The sequence below is a fragment of the Haliotis rubra genome, unplaced genomic scaffold (assembly GCF_003918875.1).
Source record: "Haliotis rubra isolate DU_JTF1 unplaced genomic scaffold, ASM391887v1 Scf349, whole genome shotgun sequence".
Taxonomy (NCBI): Eukaryota; Metazoa; Mollusca; class Gastropoda; order Lepetellida; family Haliotidae; genus Haliotis; species Haliotis rubra.
The window spans coordinates 275144-297279 of record NW_025767023.1 but is presented as its reverse complement, the minus strand read 5'-3'; the positions used below and the strand labels follow the sequence as shown (position 1 = coordinate 297279).

At 40.5% G+C, this 22136-nt stretch overlaps 1 protein-coding gene across 3 annotated transcripts; it reads right to left on the bottom strand.

Annotated features, from left to right (window-relative positions):
• On the bottom strand, positions 1–21229 carry LOC124284946 (serine/threonine-protein kinase Nek4-like). Of its 3 annotated transcripts, none has more exons than XM_046721078.1 (7): positions 20925–21229; positions 17339–17497; positions 16190–16469; positions 9895–10004; positions 9216–9312; positions 8466–8573; positions 7273–7502 (listed from the first exon to the last, which is right to left on the bottom strand). In XM_046721078.1, the coding sequence occupies exons 2-7, from the start codon at positions 17473–17475 to the stop codon at positions 7410–7412; spliced, it is 825 nt and encodes a 274-aa protein (XP_046577034.1). In that variant the 5' UTR covers positions 17476–17497; positions 20925–21229; the 3' UTR covers positions 7273–7409. The 3 variants fall into 3 exon arrangements, with proteins under 3 accessions (XP_046577032.1, XP_046577034.1, XP_046577033.1); XM_046721077.1 differs by having other exon boundaries at positions 20936–21229; XM_046721076.1 differs by lacking the exons at positions 9895–10004; positions 16190–16469; positions 17339–17497; positions 20925–21229 and adding exons at positions 1–652; positions 2652–2733; positions 4591–4654 and having other exon boundaries at positions 6913–7502; positions 9216–9311.
• Positions 21230–22136: the final 907 nt, after the last annotated feature.

Genomic DNA, 22136 nt, shown 5'->3' with positions numbered 1-22136 from the left:
CAAGCAGCCGCACATACACATACACACGCATGCACGTCGTCATATGAGCGAAATATTCTCAAGCATGACGTAAAACCCAATTTCACCTCACCTCACCCGTCAAGCCAAAGAAGGAATTAAACATGCTGAACCCTGTCCTGAAACACTCGATCTCCGGTTTCACGAACGCCCAAGGGGCACAACTCTGCACAGAGACTGTGTCATCAGTCACCGTTTACCGAAAGTGTTTACATCGAGGAACCCTTTTCTCGAAACTGTCTACATGTAGATTCAGCTTTCTCTAAACGTCTACATCAATATAATGTTATATCGAAAGTATTAAAACCAACATACAGTTTTCTAATCTAGTTGCATCGAGATATTGTTCTTTCGAAACTGCTTAAATCGAGAAACTGTTATCTCGAATTAAGAGTAAATAGTCTGATGCTCAGACAAAATCAACAATATGCTGTCCAGCAGTCAGTTCAGGGAACAAGTCCACAGAACAAATAATCAATTTGGTGTGGCCTTATATAGTTTTGTTCAACGGTTTCCGCTTCATATCGTGTCTATCGTCCCTTTGTTCAGTGAACTCTCTCTCAAGAGCTCGAAGCACCACGAATCTTGGCCCAAATTCGTCATACTTATCACCAAGAACACTCGCCAGTTCCTTCTGAAAAGATAGCACAGCACTTAGGATAAATTCGTTCATATTAACCATATTAGAAAATTGGATTTCGCAACAAAAAGAGAAATGTTCCGGGGAGTTTTTGAAACTGTCCCTCACTGGTACGAAATGCATATTCCGTCAAACAGTGTTGTGTCGAACGTACGGTTTTCTCGAAGTAAAAGCTTGGTCCCAGTATATTCGTTTTGAACCACCATTTAGTGTCGAAACTAGGATAACTCGAAGAACAATCAAACAACTTTGGGTCGAATTTACGGCTTTCTCGAAGCAGTTTGGTGAAAGCGTATTGTTCTTTTTATCATTTCGTGTTTGTGTCGAAACACGGATAACTCAATTACTCAAGTAGGTCTCTTCAACTTCGACACAACGGTACTTGACTGTTATCATAAGCTGTATTATGTACTGATAAGCAGTTGCATTTCTGTAGGTAGAAGACATAAATTAGACTGCACATATCTATTTTAGTCTCAATAATATCAGTACACGCCCTATCATGTCTTTTCTGGTCGACCGATCACTTGGTTTTCTTCAGTCTTTCGCATGGCAGGGTAATGCTGTGTACGAACATTTCAGTCAGCCCGATACAAAAAGAATGTCAGTTTTCATTTATTTGTTTAAAAGACTGTCTTTTTCTACTTGTAAAGTTAAATGCAACCACAGATTAAGAACTAACAGAGTAAGTTTCTGATGTCTTGTGTAACATATAGGAGTCTAGCTTTACGCAATAGCAATATTCCAGCAATATCACGACGGGGAACACCAGAAATAGGCTTCACACATTGTACCCATGTGGGGGAATCGAACCCGGGTTTACGGCGTGACGGGCAAACGCGTTAACCACTAGGCTACCCCACCGCCCCTTGTGTTACATATTCATCACGTTGTTTACTTGTGTTTGTTTATTACCGTGCAGGTTTTTAAACTGTCACACAGTGACAAATGAAAATATTTCGTTTCAGTTTGCAATCAAGTTTTACCTGCTTTAAGAATCGGCCAACTACTCAGATAGGTCCATGGCGATATTAGGCAGTACTGACTGAGAAAATCATACAATTTGTACATTATTTTTTATCGAATTGATTGGAGTTAGGTATTGAGAGTAACATATAAAATATTTTGACGAAGCATTTTCCCCTTGTCTTCTGAGGACATCAATTCTTCAGCTGAAAGTCACAGGTTGTTTGAGAAACTATATATTATTTAATGTACGTCTATATTTTCTCTTTGCACATTTATTTTCAAGTGTAGAATATACTGACAGCAAAAAAAACGCAATTTTCGAAAAAATGAAATCTCATAAAAGCAAGCGTTCATGTTTATGTCTTCTATTTATAGATCACATATACTCTAGGGGGTACAAATACATAAATCACTAATTGGCATCGTTATAAACGAAACCCTGTCATTAAAACTACTCATTTCGATCTTTAATTAACTTAAATCGACCTTTTGACAACAGTGCACAATTCTCACCCGCGAACAAAATTTCAACCAATCAGAGCGGCGCGTCTCTGTGACGTCATGCGAGGAATAGATATGAGGGCCGATGCAGAATTCATGTACATTTCAGGGTGTAAATTTTCTTGTTTACAAGTTTGTATAAACCTGAAATCGTGACAACTGTTGTGAAAAAATGAAAGCTATATGTTCTCACAATCTAATGTCATTTAATTTTGTCTCCTGCTTTGCCTAGTTTCCGAGTTACAACTTGTTTTCATAGGCGATTCTGTCTAAATCGCTTGGTGTCGCTAGGCCTTATTTGTTCGAGCCAGACGCTAGAGATAGTGAAAACGATGACATCAGCCCTCGCTCATCACGGTTACGGTTCATATAAAATGTTCACAAAATGAGAAAGTCAGCCAGAAATGCATTTTGAAAAATCTAATTATTGTCCCTAAAGAAACATTATTTTTTAACTGTTTTACACATAACCGTTGTAACCTACATCTGTGATAGGGTTATATGGATTGGCCTGGACACTCACCTCCATCTTGGTGTCCGTCCGTATGTTCAGTGTAGAGAAGGCAGCAGTAAATACTCCATCCCCCAGAGTCTGAGCCAGGGACCTGAAACAGGTCCAGAACTCTTCCACAATAAAGCTTAGCTTGTTTGTGTTGTTTAACGCGGCACTCAGCAATATTCCAGCTATACTGAACAGCAAAAGAAACGCAAGTTTCGAAAAATCAAAATCTCATAAAAATAAGAGTTCATGTTTATGTCTTCTATTGAAAAACGTGACAAAAAACAGAGTTGCGAATCTTTTGCTCTTCAGTATATATGGCAGTGGCCTGTAAAGAATCTGGACCAGATAATCCACTGATCAACATCATGAGAATCGATCTTCTCAATTGGGACATGATGTGTCAACCAAGTCGGCGAGCCTGACCACCCGATCCCGTAAGTCGCCTCATACGACAAGCATGGGTTGCTGAAGATCAATTTTAACCCGGATCTTCACGGATTTGTCCACAGTGAAGACATGAAGGGTCAATAATTCAAGACTCGAACATCGACCTCCTGATTCCAGTTTGATGGCTTAGCCCACATGGCCAAAGAGGTCAAATCTTTCAGTGAGTCGGTACTGCGGTATGACGTCAGTGGGATGACGTTTCATACTTCCTCGTTTACGGAAGGTACGCCCCGGTACCACTGTAGTGTACCTTATTTGGGTACCATTCTTAATGAACTTGGTTAGACCAACTGGAGTCCCATGTCCGGAATCGAACCACGACCCTTCTGCTAAACATCGTAACCTGGTTGCGTAGATTGATCTTCATGATTTCAATCACTGGATTGTCTGACCAAAGCTTTATCATTTACAAACCGCCGTCATTACGTTATAGTATCGTGAGTGAGTGAGTTTAGTTTTACGACGCACTCAGCAATATTCCAGCCATATGGCGGTGGTCTATAAATAATCGAGTCTGGACCAGACAATGCATGGATCAACAACATGAGCATCGATCTACGCAATTGGGAACCGATGACATGTGTCAACCAAGTCAGCAAGCCTGACCACCCGATCCCGTTAGTCGCCTCTTACGACAAGCATGGGTTACTGAAGGTCATTCTAACCCGGACCTTCACGGGTCTTATAGTATTGCGCTTAGTTAATTATTGACTACGGCACCATGCACCCAACTAGCCAACTAATCAACAAAGTGGCATATCACCGTCATTAAATATCTATACGGGGCTTGGAATACACAATGCCATTTAGAAAATGGTGAAATGTAACATGCTGTATTTGGGATTACACTGTCTCACTATTTTAACAATTCTAGTACTTTTATTAGATTCAGTCCCATCGAGTACTTTACAGAACTACCCCTGAAGATCCGAGTTAGAACTGATCTTCAGCAACCCATGCTTGTGGTAAGAGGCGACTAACGGGATCGGGTGTTCAAGCTCGCTGACTTTGTTGACATAAGTTATCGTATCCCAATTGTGTAGATCGATGTCCATGATGTTGATCAGTGGATTGTCTAGTCCAGATTCGATTATTTACAGACTGCAGCCATACAGCTGGAATGTGGCTGAGTGCGGCGTAAAGCTAAACTCATTCACTCTCTTTACTGAACAAGTGTAATCCCAAATATAAAACATGTTGCACTCGGGGCTTGTATTTTTTATAAAAGTGTTTGTTCCAGAAATATACTCAAAATAATTTGCTCAGGACAGACTAAAGAAAACAAGATGTGCTGAAAGTGGCTTTGATAAAATTTAAGTTGGAGACCACGGTCAGCAAACCTCCGGCACTAATACACCCAGAAGAATAATTCATGATACCTCAACTGTTACAATTGTCTCTAAGAATCGTTTCTATTTCAGACACAACGCCATAGTTTTTTATCCCACATAGGGGTCAGCATCCAGGCATACGCCGTCAGAATATATTCTAGTGTCGCTGTTCAGAGACCAACCTTTGCACCTCTTCAATTTGACGAAGCATTTTCCCCTTGTCTTCTGAGGTCATCAGTTCTTCAGCTGAAAGTCACAGGTTGTTTGAGAAACTATTATTTAATGTATGTCTATATTTTCTCTTTGCACATTTATTTTCAAGTGTAGAATATACTGACAGCAAAAAAAACGCAATTTTCGAAAAATGAAATCTCATAAAAGCAAGCGTTCATGTTTATGTCTTCTATTTATAGATCACATATACTCTAGGGGGTACAAATACATAAATCACTAATTGGCATCGTTATAAACGAAACCCTGTCATTAAAACTACTCATTTCGATCTTTAATTAACTTAAATCGACCTTTTGACAACAGTGCACAATTCTCACCCGCGAACAAAATTTCAACCAATCAGAGCGGCGCGTCTCTGTGACGTCATGCGAGGAATAGATATGAGGGCCGATGCAGAATTCATGTACATTTCAGGGTGTAAATTATCTTGTTTACAGGTTTGTATAAACCTGAAATCGTGACAACTGTTGTGAAAAATGAAAGCTATATGTTCTCACAATCTAATGTCATTTAATTTTGTCTCCTGCTTTGCCTAGTTTCCGAGTTACAACTTGTTTTCATAGACGATCCTCTCTAAATCGCTTGGTGTCGCTAGGCCTTATTTGTTCGAGCCAGACGCTAGTGATAGTGAAAACGATGATCAGACTCGCTCATCACGGTTACGGTTAATTTCTTCAACCTAAACAGTGCGACATTAAGAAGGGTGGACGCCCATCAGATGCAGTTATTTGAAACTATCCCCGGTAGTTCTTGTCTGATTGTAATAAAGTATCAAAGCAGTGTGGACTTTTTCAGGTTTTCTAATGCCTGGATGGTATAATGACTGATCCAAATTGATCCCATTTCTGTATTTTTTACCTCGATATTTAATCATGTCATGTAAAAATATGACGTCTATTACGTATGATATTAAAAACTGACATTTGATTTATTTGAATACGTAAACTAAACAACCCTACTTTGCCATTGCTAGAAGAATCTGAAAATTTACTTAGGTAAATAGGTTCATACAGTTTTAGTACACAGCAAATGCTTCTATGTATTTCTTATGCAACAATGAAGTTCTGTTCGTATTCTCAAAACAGTGTCGGCCCATAAGTTTTCACATGCAATTAAAATTGCATGCAATACAGCAATTAATACTCTCTTGTTGTAACCCATGTTAGGTGGTATAAACCTACATGTTATTTGTCATCATTCACTTGATGGTCAGTTAATGAATTAATAACAGGTATAATTAGTGGTAACACCACTTAGATTACCCGACAAAGGGTTCCCATTTGGCATTTCTTGTGTCTGGAGTAAATACTTAACATTTTAAACATCGATCAAAGGATTAACCGATAACACGCTGATTGATTAATTGCTTTTATCTTGCACAACGGATTTGTCAAAAGGTAGTGTTTATGTATGTAGATTTACTCATATATACTGAATACACTCTGTCGTGTCTGTCTGTGTAAAAACAACGTGCTTCTTTCAAAGGATTAACCGCCAATACTTTGATTGATTGCTCATTATTGGCTAACTAAATTCCTTTTTTCAAAGAATAGCGGACATTATGCAATTAGTTGCCAGGTGTGCTATCTTGGGCGACCAATGAGATTATAAAATGTCTAGATATTACAGTCCTGTTATAAATTCACTATAAGTATCTGCAGATCGCCTCCTAATAAACTAATTAGGATAATGAGACCAAGTTTAAAGACGTACATTGACTAGTATCTAGTATCTACGTGAATGTAGCAAGAAATTTATCGCGCAGTATTGTCACTTCAACCCCCACCTCGCTTCCGTGGAAGAAATCGTTATGTTACAAGTTGTGTCATGCAAAATCCTTTTGGTCGTGATTCAGATACATATTTAACTACGAGTAGAAAGTATTTTTGATTTTCTAACTCGATGAAAACAAACCCATAATCTCATTAATTCTAACAGACTTTAGCCCGTGTCTTCACGATTTTCAAAAATGGCGGCGCCCTGTCGGGAACATCCGCCAGTCTTAGGATAAATGCTATTTAGGTTTGTTTTGACCGAGTTACAAAAAACTTGGCAAAAAGCAAAATTTGCGTTTCTTTTGCTGTTCAGTATATATGTATCCCATTTTGATGAGAACAGAAGATGGCTTTTATAGTCATTAAAAAGTTCTCCTGATTTGGCGCTATTGAATTCAGAATAATGGTTCATACATACAATCGACCTTTGTGTATTACTATGATTCTGAGTGTAAATGTGTGATATCCACAACTCAGGTCATTTGAATACATTACCTTCCTCCTCTCCTTTTCCTTTTGTTACCTCATGCTCAGGTATTTTGGATGTAAGCACCCCCTGGTCAAAAGTCACGGATTTATGAAGTTTTGACTGGGAAAGTTTCTTCTCTCTCTGAAGTTGGCTAAACTTAAGCAAACCGAGATCCATATCAGGCACGCCCCCTTCGCTTTTGGTCCTTGACCTTCCACCAGGACTGGGTGGAATAACCGCCACTCTAGCTGACCGAGCCTTACCGCCCTTGTCGATGTCGCGCCAGGGAGGGTTCGAGACGTCGTGAATCACCATAGAACTGGCGTCCGACACAATACCGGAAGTGTCGGAGTCCATCCCTGACCACAGCACGGCCTTTGAATCCGTTTGTCCTTGACCTTGGTATGTACGTGTACTTGACCTTGTAGAGGACATGGTTGACGTCAATGTGGCGCTTGCAGTCATATCCTGGTGCGTCGTTTTGTAGCCTTCGCGAAGAAGACGCGATAGTATTTCCCCAGCATCAGGACGAGCTGAAGGGTCCTGCTGCAGCATGTCGCCTATCAGCGTTTGGAAAAAAAATGCTGTACTGTAGTTGCTTGGTAACCTGAGTAGCCTGTCAATGTAAAACATAAGCCTGTTGTGTGTTCATATTAAACATCATCATTACAACAGGTTCCTGTTTCAGGGGTATTTCCATCTGGAAAGTGTATTCTTATAACATCCACTCTGTAAACCAAAGGTACGGAAAACACTAAGTTCTTAGAGAAATATCAATTGAAAAACACACGATTTACCCAAAGTTATATCTATATTAGAATTGCCACATGAATAATTACACGTATATAAATTGATGTAAGCAAAATGTGTGTGTTATGGGTTTCTTAACCACAGTCAATGTTCTCTGACTACCTACTTTTTATAACCCAGATATTCCCCAGAAACCCTTCTGAGCCGCATTTGGGCAGATTTTAGTGTATCCATATTGTTAATCATCCAGTTCCCTCTCTGGGTCCTAGGGGCAGTGAGGTAGCTTAGTGGTTAAAGCGTTCGCTTGTTACGCCGAAGACCCCGGTTCGATTCTCCACATGTGTACACTGCGTGAAGCCCAATTCTGGTGCCCCCCCGTCGTGATATTACTGGAATATTACTAAATGCAGCGTGATACTAAACTCACTCACTCATACGCACGCACACGCACACGCACACGCACACTCTGCGTCCTTGGCTCACATTTCATAGAGGGATCGGGAGGTCAGGCTAGCTGACTTGGTTGACACATGTCGTCGGTTCCCAATTGCGCAGATCGATGCTCATACTGTTGATCACTGGGTTGTTTGGTCCAGACTCGAAGATTTACAGATCGCATCGCCGCCATATAGCTGGAATATTGCTGAGTGCGGCGTAAAACTAAACTCATTCACTCACATTTCATAGAGGGTACTCACGTTTCCTTGAATAATATGACTCACCGGGTAGCTATGCCACACCGAGGTCTGTGTCAATACAATAGGCTTATGTACATAGATCTACACAAGTTCAATCTACAATATGGTATGATACCAAGGTGTAGGATTACCTTGTGTTTATTGATCCCAGAGAGTAGCGTTGTAATAGTCTTGGCATCGAATATCGTCGTCAGAGTCGCCATTTCGTAGGCGGTGCACCCGAAACTCCAAATGTCTGTCTACAAATAGAGAAACAATGGTACAATGTGGGCGAGTGGTTCAAGCTTTCGCTGGTAACAACATGTACAAAAAAGCGCCGTGATATTGTATAAAACTGTTAATAGCGCCTTAAGACTATACTCGCTCCCCATTCGCCTCAAAAGCAGAGTTTGGAAAGTTGTGTCAGTAGCAATGTTACCACTAAATCCCCACAAACAAATCGTTCCCCTTGTAAGCAGTTTGATATATACGGTAAGAGGATACTAACGGGATCGGGTGTCAGAGAGGCTGACTTGGTTGAGACATGTCATCGTATCCTTATTGCGTAGAACGATGCTTATGATGTTCATCACTGTATTGTCTTGTCCATTATTTACAGACCGCCACCATATAGCTGGAATATTGCTGAGTGCGGCGTTAAACAATAAACGTGCCAAATGATATATCCAATTGGCATATATCTGGTCTTATGCAAATAATCTAGTCTGGACATGACAATCCAGTGATCAACAGCATGAGCATAGATCTACGCAGTTGACATACGATGACATTCATCAACCAAGTCAGAGAGCCTGACCATCCGAACCCGTTAGCCCTCCAAGTATGGGTTGCTGAAGATCAATTCTATCTTATCGTGTCCAAAGTTGGAGAATGTACCATACCTTCGCGTTGTACTGTCGCCCGTTCAGGATCTCGGGGCTCATGAAGTACGGAGTTCCGACCTGAGATTTCGCCATGGCGTCCGGCTGCAGCAACATCCTGACAATACGACAGCGTGGACAAGAATAGCGATGTTGTACATGTCTTAAAGGTAGTCACCGATTTATTCTAACGGGACTTACGACTACATATGGCTAAATACGTAAGATCTGAGCAGAGCATCTATTTAAGCGCATCTTGCAAAACTATACATAATTTAAAAAAAACATTGAGTGAATGGTTATTCGTCACAGAACTTCGTCGAACCCTATGCTCAGTTTGTTAGTGACATGGCCGTGCGATGACTGATAACATATCACAGCGAGGAATACCGATCTGTGAATGATGTCATCACTAAAGGGGGATAATCCACAATTGAGTGGTTCCGTTTTCTTTCTTTACTTACACGTGTACATTACTGAATGATAAGAAACACATCAAAATCAATCGATCAATAAGTATTTAATTTACCACATGTTGAATGTTTAGAATACGAGTGTCCTTATAGTGTTGTATTTTGTTCATTAAGAAATATCTTAATTTGAAACTTATATGAATATGAATCTTAATTTGGAGCCTCGATTAAAAAACTGCACCTAATAAGAAAAACCTGTAAGAAACATGACTGAAGCATCAGCGTACTTGGACATCCCAAAGTCACCAATCTTGAGCGTCACGTGACCGCCCACGTGATCAACCATGATGTTGGGGGTCTTCATGTTACGATGTAAGACACCCATGGAATGGATAAACTGAAAGACAGCAATACAAAATATCCAATTTCTTTTGTCAGTATCTGTGAAAGGTTTCATTTTTAATGAAAACATTTGACTCGTATACACGCTATAACATTAAACTCCAGGCTCACAGGTGTAAATCTCCTCTTTCAATTAATACATTGAAAGGGAGACGTGAAAGAAGGCTAATGGAAAAACTGTCATTGGTCGTAATGAGGTCCATGGATTATTGAGGTGTTAAGAACGTAGCAAGCATACAAATGTTAAAATATATTCAAACCATTAAAATCATGCGCATTCACATGGCTCGCCGTGTGGTGAATGAGAGTGAGTGAGTTTAGTTTTACGCCGCACTCAGCAATATTCTAGCAATATCGCGACGGTCTGTAAATAATCGAGTCTGGACCAGACAATCCAGCGGTCAACAGCATGAACATCGATCTGCGCAATTGGGAACCGATGACATGTGTCAACCACCCGATCCCGTCTGTCGCCTCTTTCGACAAGCATGGGTTGCTGAAGTCCAATTTTAACCCGGATCCTTACGGGGCCATCCCAAAGGATGAAGAATGATATGTACCAAATTAAGCCCAAATAAGTTATTTGGTGAACATAAAATACGTAATAAAATAATGTTGTGGGGATGTGAATTTTAGATGCCTTAATCAGCATGACAATCTCAAGCGGTAGTGGTACTCTCCTTAAACTTATTATTTCCATGTATTGCGGGATGTAAAAGAGATATCGTAACAGTAGATGGTCACAGACACAGAGATGAAGCCAAATGGATTTGAAAGTTGGTTTGTTGTTTAACGCTACACTCAGCAATATTCCAGCTATATGGCGGCGGTCTGTAAATCATCATGTTTTGACCAGACAATCCAGTGATCATCATCATGAGCATGGATCTACACTACTGGGATACGATTACATGGGTCAAGCAAGTCAGCGAGCCTGACCCGACCACATGGTCCCGTTAGTCGTTCTTTACGACAAGCATGGGTTGCTGAAGACCAATTCTAACCAGGATCTTCACTGTTATATATTTAAAAGAACATGGCCGTTTTGAAACCCGGATATTATATCAATATGTATCCTCATTATTTAAGCCATAACAATAACACACTTTTCCTTCCTAGTTGATATTAGATACCGTAAATTACGGTTTTAACGAACGAAGGGATTACTACTTCTAGTTCGCTATAAAGATAGTTCGTATTTCAACAAAAATCTACACCAAATAAATAAAGTAATTGGTTCGTTATATCCATCAGTCAGTTCGTTATATCCATCAGTTCGTTACATCCATCAGTTCGTTATATACATCAGTTCGTGACATCCATCAGTTCGTTATATCCATCAGTTCGTTATATACATCAGTTCGTCATATACATCAGTTCGTTACATCATCACTTCGTTATAATCCATAGTTCGTTATTCCATCAGTTCGTTATATCCATCAGTTCGTTACATCCATCAGTTCGTTACATCCATCAGTTCGTTATATACATCAGTTCGTTACATCATCAGTTCGTTACATCCATCAGTTCGTTATATCCATCAGTTCGTTATATCCATCAGTTCGTTACATCCATCAGTTCGTTACATCCATCAGCTCGTTATATACATCAGTTCGTTACATCCATCAGTATGTTATATCCATCAGTTCGTTATATCCATCAGTTCGTTTCATCCATCAGTTCGTTACATCCATCAGTTCGTTATATCCATCAGTTCGTTATATACATCAGTTCGTTATATACATCAGTTCATGCTGATTATGTGTGTAACATACGCCCTTGACTGGTGCATGTAAAAGTATGTATTAAAAATGCAAATATTGCGATAATAATTCAACCAGGCTTGTCGACATTATTGAAAGGATTGCAAATCTTAGCATATTTTATAATAAAATATGAACTTCAATTGTACATGATATTTATATCAAACGCTTATTTAACAAGCGACCCTGTATTTGTAACGTGGGTAATAAAAGACTTAAATGAAAAAAAAAATCATCATAAACGTATGTTGCAAACGACTTGGCAATTAACAGATACTCTCAAACTTCATATTTCTCACATAGTTCACGAAGGTAGTTAATCACATAAGAATTTGACACTGTCAAAATGTAATGGGATCTTATCTAGCGTGGATTGTCAAATCTGCTAAAATCTGATATGCGAGGCGTAACGAACATACGTCGCTCTTTCAAAGATCAGGAGTATTATCACTTAAGGAGGTGACATTCCCAAACTTGAAGGAGCCCATGTGTCTAACCCTCACTGTGTCACTAAGATATCTTTACGAAGGAACGCAGGGGTGTTGAGAGGGAACGCGAATATTATTGCGCAACATTATAGATATATCTTTTATCAACCAGGTAAGAGCTTTCAAAGTACATAAACAGTTCAACTTTAGTTGGTGACAACACTTGTCAAATCATTTGTTGTAAACCCCCAAAAAGTATGTATGCCTCACATTTCATACTATACAATACTGAATAGCAAAAACATGTTTATATAATGACAGTATATTGCATTTCGAGTCGGACAGAGGTCTACAGTGTGTTTCAATCCCTGCCTATTTTGTTACTGCTCTTTGTACGCGCAACACCGCGCATTCATTGTATTCTGTAATTGGCGCTCGCTGAGGTGTGTGTCGAGTATATAATTTATAGGAGTATTTAACACATAGACTCTTTGTCAGTGGGCTTAAAGGGCCACATATATGACCGTGACACATACAATACAATGCATTACATATTCCATTGTATTATCCATGTCGTGGATCGTTTCAAGGTCATTCCTGTTTTTATGTGTTTAATATCTCCAAGCTTCAAGCTTATCTCCAACAAGAGAGTGGCGGGATGATAACATAGGATATATGTAAGGAAAAAAAACATATAAAGGGGTTTTCACTAATTGTGTAAACAAGCTTAAAATTCATTCATGATGTCAATCGAATCGCTTTGCGTTGGACACAGTTTTCAAATGATATAGATAAATAAAGGTTAAGCTGATATGTTGGACTTCCTCATTGATTGATGTATGTAAAAGGTGGGGTGGGTAAAAAGGTAGTCATCCCCATCCCCATCCCCATATTTAACCTGGTGTAATAGGATGAGAAAGCCACAATAACTCGGTGCGCCTAGTGGCTGCAAGAGATGTATACTCCCCAGGAAGTTGAGATTGATAATACGATGTGTTATTGAGATTGACATCCAATGATCGAGGGAAAAAGTATAAGCGCCTTGAGCATACACTAGTTGCCTGGATATGTGCGCTACATACATATCCTATAATAATAATAATAGTATTTTCACATCTAGGCGGGGCAGTAAGGTAGCCTTGTGATTAAAGAGGTTTGCCCGCCGTGATATTGCTGGAATATTGCTAAAAGCGACCTAAAACTAAACTCACTCACTCACATCAAGGCACAAAATGTCCACATGGAGAATTGAGAAAGGATACCATTTAATAAGTTTAGGCTGTAAAAATAAACTAAGCTGCAAAAGAAAGTATAGGTCGGAAAAAGTCAATTTACTGTGAAAGTGTTGATAGCTGGTTGAAAGTATGCATTCAGACAGTTGTCCCCAAGCACAAGGATGCAAAATCGCATCTCCCAAACACATCATGACCGGTGGTGCCACGCTGCACCAGAAAATGGTAAAACACGTGCAAAGGCTGCAGAGGGAGATGCACGTGCCGAATTGGCGTATAAATAAGGTGAAACCATGGGTTGACAACACAGTTGACAAAAGCACACAATCGATATGCCTAGACTGACAAGAAAGGAGCGAGAGAGGGTGATTGGTATGCAACAGATGGGGACAACACAGGTCCAGATTGCACGAAGGTACGGGTGCACGCCTTTAACGGTATCCAGGCTGCTGCAACGTTACCGACAGACAGGAAGGACTGTAGACAAACCCAGAACGGGAAGACCACGTGTCATAACACCCCAGGAAGATCGCCGAATTCGAACAGGTTCGTCACGGCGACGGCGACGGCTGCAACAGCGCTGGGACATCGCATCAGCCAACGCACAGTACTCCGACGACTTCGTGCTGCAGGAATCAGAGCCTACCGTCCCTTCCGAGGAATGTTCCTGACAGCACAACATCGACGCCGAAGGGTACAATGGGCGATGCAAGTTGGAATCTGGCAAGTGCGAGAATGGCGCCGAGTACTGTTTTCTGACGAGAGTCGTTTCCAGTTGTTCCAGAACGACGGCAGACAACGAGTTTATCGCCGAAGAGGTGAACGTTTAAAGTCCACCATGCATCCGAGAGGTCCATCCGTTCGGAGGGAGGTGTTATGGTCTGGGGAGGCATCTGTGGGGAACAGAAGACTGACCTGGTCATTGTGAAAGGAACCTGAATGCTGTTCAGTACAGAGAGCAAGTTCTGCGCCCAGTTGTGCTTCCATTCTTGCGGAACCAGCCACAGGGGATAGTGTTTCAACATGACAATGCCAGACCCCACACAGCAAGATTGACACAGGACTTCCTCAACCGCCACAATGTTGATGTTCTCCCTTGGCCTGCCTGTTCACCCGACATGAACCCCATAGAGCATCTGTGGGACGATCTGGGCAGACGGTTAAGGAATCGTCAACAACCCCCAGTGACGAGAGATGAGATGGAACGTGCCCTGAGAGAAGAGTGGCAGAGAATCCCACCACCCGTCATCAGACGCCTGACGGCATCAATGAGACGAAGCGGTATTGAGACATGTTCTGTTTGTTGTGTAAACTTGGACAATGACTGACAATCATGTGTGGCTCTTAAGACATCGCTGAAAAATGAGTTGTTGGACCCCACCATTGTTCAACTAGCGCCCACATGTTATGTGTTGCCTGTATTCCAATCATTTTGTGGCCTAATAATGATCATTAACCCTTCTTTCACGATATACACACGCTTCGCCAATTTGATTTGTTGTGTTTTGTTTACCACTCATCAAACTCCACCTATACTTTCTTTTGCCGTTTAGTTTAGTTAAGGGAGGGCGATAAGCTGGAAACACAGAAAAAATACGGACATCTTATTGTTGTCACTAACGGTTGGTTGGGTACAGCTCGATGATTACAATGGCGTAATAATTATACTCTCATACAAAAGTAGGGAATACTTGGAAATAACATAAATTTCTAGTTTCTAATAATGGTTGTGTGTTAATAATAAACGGATTGGGAATAGAGTGTAGTATGACAGTAGAAGGTATGACCCCCAAGGATATTGTAGGACGATAGGGATAAGATTTCCAAATTTCAACGCTAACGTGGATCAATAGTAATCATTACGATTTGCCAAACATTCACTTGCCACACTGCGAATGGTTTCGAAACTGTTCACTGATCTTTTTCCCCGGTTTCTAAATACTTGTACAATACCAGCGCTTGTTTGATTCACCGAGGCGGTGAAAGGCGTTCACCTGTCCAATTGCGGGTTGTCAATCTAACACGTCATGATGTATCTGAACAACTGTTCAAAAGTTTCAAAGAAACCAATTCAGTCACCCTGGAACTATTATTAACTAACAGTGTTATATGGTTGTATCAATGCCAATGCTACACACTATTAACTAAGTCATCAAAATATGAGAATCATAAAGTCAGATAATAATAATCTCTTGGCACAGATCAGGAAGTGCCTTGGTTCTCCACCGGGAGCACAGCCCTTCTGACACTCAAGGTAATGCAGAAGGCTGCAGTGTTGGGGAGCCTTCATATTCTCCGGAAAGTTCTTGGTGGGTTCGACTAGGCAGCATTTCCTGGGAGAAGTCCCATTCGCTGTCTGGGCTGCGTGTAGAGGGGGCAAGGGCCCTGAGCTGATGATGAGCCTTACCAGCCTGACTGTGCCAGGACCACCCGAACCCTCTCTGCTGCATTTTCATCATTAATCTGTAAAACATAATACTACTTTATTGCCCAAGAACGGAGATTGTCTTGCGTTATGGACGCTGGAATTACAAATTAATACATAAAATATTCATTATACACATATCTCAACACGTTCAGCATCAGTCACAAAATCTGACAGATAGTGATATTAGATAAATAGGACAGCACTAAATATTCCGGGACCCCGTTGCACAAAGCTTTCTTAGAGGTCATAAAATACATACTTGAACACAGACTTACGAAAGTCGTAGCGCTCAGATCGCTTTGTGCAACGGGGCCCTGTATGCGTCTTACCTCCAGGCCGGAAGCGATCTGTGCCAGCCATGCGCCAAACACAGCTTCCGGTGGCGGTCGTCCCAGAGTGTTGTTCAGGTAGCTTCTTAGATCACCCCCCGAGCAGTACTCCGTGAGGATATAGACACGGAGCTGACCCTGGCTGTCACGTATCTCCCACCCGTCTATATACTTTACGATGTGGGGGTGATCAAACCGGGACAGGGTTTCCACCTCACGCTTGAGGTACTTCTCCTCTTTCTTCGTGGCATCGAGGTATCCGGACACTTTCAAGGCAGAACTGACAAACCGACAAGATTATTATTTAGTGCTGAAGATCAGTACCAAAAGAGGTGAGGTGAGGTGAAATTGGGTTTAACGTCGTACTTGAGAATATTTCGCTCATATGACGACGTGCATGCGTGTGTATGTGTATGTGCGGCTGCTTGTACTAGCCCAGACTGAAGCTGGTTTTATAGTGCTAGCCCACTGAAATACCATGCCGCAGTGAAGCATGAATACCCCACTCAAACACATTATACTGACTCCGAGCCGACCAGTCCTTGTTGTACCCATTAATGCCGCCAGGCAATCAAAAGAGCGATGCATTAATTATACCAAAACATATCTGAGTTTCAGGACTAAAATCGGAAGGCATGACGAGGGCCTTTCGCGTCCACCGGCATCTTCAAAATTTTGTCAATCAGAGGTTTGGGAAATTTCAAAGAAATGGATGAAAGTCGTGCGATGGTTTTGGTGGTATGTTTAGCTTACGCAAGTCTCGAAAACAGCAAATTCTGCTTAAAATTCACATGATTATATTTGGTTTCCATAATGATTTCTGATATCGTGAATTATCTGGTCTAATATAGTCCTCATATTAACTTCTTTTTCTTTGCGATTTGACAATTTAGTTGTTCCATCTGACAAATTTTGCATTTTTGTACCTTGTGAATGTTATTACAAATATTCCCAAACAGTGACAAAAGTTCTTTCCATATCCATAAGAAGTCCTCTGCTAAAAGGTGAGTTGTTTCCGTAAATGATGCCACTGTTTAACTGACCAAAAAATATAACATTGTCCGAGACGTTTAGTTTCTCATAATATGACAGTTGTTGAGCTTATAATCTTTTTTGCAGTGTTTGAAAACGTAATTGTACATTTTGTACCTGCTCGCCGTTAAATCCTGTGACTTTGTACACATTTCCCAACTTCCCCTCTCCAACTGAGCTGCTGGTCCGCAGCTGTTTCTGCACGTGTTCTCGTAAGTTCCACGCGATTTAGACGCCATCTTGGATGCTGCCATAAGAACCGCCGGTCCTCATTTCCTACAGAAACCAAAGTGCATGATGAGAACGGCAACTTACATTTGTTATGGAATCAGTCAAGAATTTACTTGGTCTGAATCGAAAAAAAGTTTCATGTTTTATAATGAACCCAACTCTGTTATAAATAGACGAGGAGGTCATTTTGTGTTGTTCAGTCCAGAGGCCGATATATGGTCTCTGTTCAGTTCGAAGTATGCACACATCATACACTGCAATAGTCATGTGTACACAAAGCATGTTTTTGTATTATTTCTGATATTTTGTAAGCATAAACTCCACTCTGTCTCGAAGATTTCAAGTATGGCGGTGTTTCTCTGGGTGCCGCAATACAAAACTATCAAACAATTTACATTGTTTTACATTCTCAAAAATAATGAGTTCCAGAATATACTTTTAAAACATTAACTCGTGGTGTATGGTGTAGACATGAATAATTGTTCGGTAGTCACGCTTTGTGACCTTAAAAGCAATTTGTTGTTAAGAGGGAACTGACAGAGTGAAGTATTCTGTTCTTAACAACATCCCCCCCCCCCCCAACACATACACACACGCACCCGCGCGCGCGCGCACACATGCACATAGTAATTAAATATGCCCAAATGTAACTGATCCTCATAAACGAAAAGACTTTAGAAGACCTTTCCCAACAATTGTGTTTACACATATTCACTGAACATTATTCAAATATTTTCAGTAGTTATTTGTTTCGGGCGACCTGTTCTTTTCAAAACGATTATCGATATGGAGGAAGCAGTAACGGCATTGCTCAATTAGCGACGCTATGATGGGTTCCGACTAGGATTGATTACATGTTAGCGTCAAGGGCGTTTGTCTCATGTTACACATGACTGACTGACTGACTGAGTTTAGTTTTACGCCGCTTTTAGCAATATTCCAGCAATATCACGGCGGGGGACACCAGAAATGTGCTGAACACATTGTACCCATGTGGGGAATCGAACCCGGGTCTTCGGCGTGACGAGCCAACGCTTTAACCACTAGGCTACCCCACTGCCCCTTTTACACATGAACGTGGGATTCTCACAGACCATGTATATGTGCCAGCACGTACTATACATGTCTTATGCTCCCAAGCAATAGTTTTAATAACTGTACACACAATGTATTAGTTTTAATAACCGCACACGCAATGCAATAGTTTTAATAACCACACACACAATGTAATAGTTTTAATAACCGCACACACAATGTAAGGATTAATAACCGCACACACAATGTAATAGCTTTAATAACCGCACACACAATGTAATAGTTTTAATAACCGCACACACAATGTAATAGTTAAAATAACCGCACACACAATGTAATAATTTTAATAACCGCACCCACAATGTAATAGTTAAAATAACCGCACACACAATGTAATAATTTTAATAACCACACACACAATGTAATAGCTTTAATAACCGCACACACAATGTAATAGTTAAAATAACCGCACACGAAATGTAATAATTTAATAACCGCACACACAATGTAATAATTTTAATAACCACACACACAATGTAATAATTTTAATAACCGCACACACAATGTAAGGATTAATAACCGCACACACAATGTAATAGCTTTAATAACCGCACACACAATGTAATAGTTTTAATAACTGCACACACAATGTAATAATTTTAATAACCGCACACACAATGTAATAGTTAAAATAACCGCACACACAATGTAATAATTTTAATAACCGCACACACAATGTAATAGCTTTAATAACCGCACACACAATGTAATAGTTACAATAACCGTGAACACAATGTAATAATTTTAATAACCGCACACACAATGTAATAGCTTTAATAACCGCACACACAATGTAATAGTTTTGAAGGGTATCGACGCACTCACCTTAGGTAAGTTTTCACTTATAAAGCGTAGAGTGCCCTTAATATAGAATATTCTGCGTCATTTTAAGGCAAAGATGGATATATGGTTGATGTATCTACATTTCAGTATAAACTGATACAACTGATACACATGGGATACATGTAGTCCGTGCAATTTGATACACAAGTATATATTGTTCTGAGGTGCGGATTCTACACTTATGTAATTTTATCAAAAAATCCATGCTAGTGGCTATTATAACTGAAGAATTACGCCTACACACATATTGCAAGAGAAGAATGTAGTCGATGTCTAGTTTATATTTATACATACAAATTCTTTCAAAGAATTGGTACAGTAGTCTGAGAGCCGCTATGATTCCACCCGACACCCACACCTGAATAACCCCAATATATAAAATCGCGTTAATTTTTGTTCATATTGCGTTAGTTTTCACCTATGGTATTGCTTTTACATATTGGGTTTACAACACCTCCAAAACGATCCTTCTGTCTAACGTAAACGCACTTCACTGTTGCCCCGGTTAAATAAATCGATACACATGCTTATCCTTGTTGACAAGGTGTCACAAGGCGTACAGACATATACATCCTTGTTGACAAGGTGTCACAAGACGTACAAACATTTATCGTGGTTCACAAGGTGTCACAAGGCGTACAGACATTGTCACAAGGCGTACAGACATTTATCCTTGTTGACAAGGTGTCACAAGGCGTACAAACATTTATCATGGTTCACAAGGTGTCACAAGGCGTACAGACATTGTCACAAGGCGTACAGACATTTATCCTTGTTCACAAGGTGTCACAAGGCGTACAGACATTTATCCTTGTTGACAAGGTGTCACAAGGCGTACAGACATTTATCCTTGTTGACAAGGTGTCACAAGGCGTACAGACATTTATCCTTGTTGACAAGGTGTCACAAGGCGTACAGACATTTATCTCGTTCACAAGGTGTCACAAGGCATCCAGACATTTATCCTTGTTGACAAGGTGTCACAAGGCGTACATACATTTATCCTTGTTGACAACGCGTCACAAGGCGTAAAGACAAGGCTTTCATCCTTGTTGACAAGGTGGAGCAAGGAGTACAGACATTTATCCTTGTTGACAAGGTGGCACAAGGCGTACAGACTTTTATCCTTGTTGACAAGGTGGCACAAGACGTGCAGACATTTGTTCTTGTTTGCTTATCGATCCAATACCACACGCACAAATCACAATAAAGCCAAGGTAGAAATATTTGAGTCGGCAAGGCAGTCACTCTAAACCCTTCCTCGGATATGGAAAGGAAAATATGTTGTGAGTCATAAACAAATAGACATTATTGAATAGAACATATAGTACTTCAGCATTTTGTTCATTTCGGACATTTGGAGGATCGTAAAGAAAATGTACAAATACATGCAGTGAGTGGTCAACCAAAAATAGGACAAGCTTTAGGGAAGCATTTTCATTCACATGTGCATCAAAAACACTGCACCCCGACCGCCCGTCTAAAACCTGCGTGAGGTGTTATGAAACAAAGGGTATACGAGCATTATACGTACATTACACCTACCAATAGTCACAGGCAGTGCCCACCAGTCCGGTGTTTACATCGCTGGAGATGCGTCGTCGGCGCTCAGTATCCAAGGATCCCTATTTTCGCTTTCGTTTCCGGTGCGTTAAAAAGTATGCTTTACACATAGGATTTATGTTTTTCACTCTTGACGAAGTATATTTGTACAGCAGTTAATCCGGAATCAACTCCCTACACATGTAGACAGTTTCTGATCGTCTTTAGTCTATACTTCTGTGTCGTGAGTGGATCTATATATCTAGTGTCTACTCTCCACTTCTGGCTGAGTGCCAGTTGGCACGTCTCTGTCAATATGCCCATACCGTATATATTCAAATGTGAACGCCCGTGCTGCTTGCCATATCTCATATACAGATTGACAAAAATGTGTCCGTTAAGGACCAAGCGGGAAATATAGCCTGGTTTTAAGATATCGTATTATGCGTAATGTTTATGTATGTGATAACCTCGGGACTGGTCTGTGTCAAACGGTAAAAGTGTTGTGTTTGTGTGTTGTACGTGTCTGACAACTTGTGTTTATGTGTTGTACGTGACTGACAATTTGTGTCTCTGCTGCACGTGTCTGACAACTTGTATTTGTGCTGTACGTGTCTGAAAATATGTGTTTGTGTGTTGTACGTCTCTGACAACTTGTGTTTGTGTTGCACGTGTCTGACAACTTGTGTTTGTGTGTTGTACGTGTCTGACAATCTGTGTTTGTGTGTTGCACGTGTCTGACAATGTGTGTTTGTGTGTTGTACAAACTTTTGCTTGTGTGTGGTACGTGTCTGACAATGTGTGTTTGTGTGTTGTGTAAACTTGTGTTTGTGTGTTGTACGTGTCTGAAAACCTGTGTTTGTGTTTTGTACGTGTCTGAAAACCTGTGTTTGTGTGTTGTACAAACTTGTGTTTGTGTGTTGTACGTGTCTGACTTGTGTTTGTGTTGCACGTGTCTGACAACTTGTGTTTGTGTGTTGTACGTGTCTGACAACTTGTGTTTGTGTGTTGCACTTCTCTGACAACTTGTGTTTGTGTGTTGTACGTGTCTGACAACTTGTGTTTGTGTGTTGCACTTGTCTGACTTGGGTTTGTGTGTTGTACGTGTCTGACAACTTGTGTTTGTGTTTTGTACGTGACTGACAACTTGTGTTTGTCGTTGTACGTGTCTGACAACTTGTGTTTGTGTGTTGTACGTGAATGA

What these genes read in the sequence shown, in the direction of transcription:
- LOC124284946 (XM_046721076.1), bottom strand. Translation starts at nt 8,512, where the DNA reads ATGCCAAGACTATTACAACGCTACTCTCTGGGATCAATAAACACAAG. An exon ending in CAAATTGAAGAGGTGCAAAG is followed by an intron (nt 2,734 to 4,590) that starts GTTGGTCTCTGA and finishes GACCTGTTTCAG; the next exon opens with GTCCCTGGCTCAGACTCTGG. An exon ending in GGACGGACACCAAGATGGAG is followed by an intron (nt 653 to 2,651) that starts GTGAGTGTCCAG and finishes CTATCTTTTCAG; the next exon opens with AAGGAACTGGCGAGTGTTCT.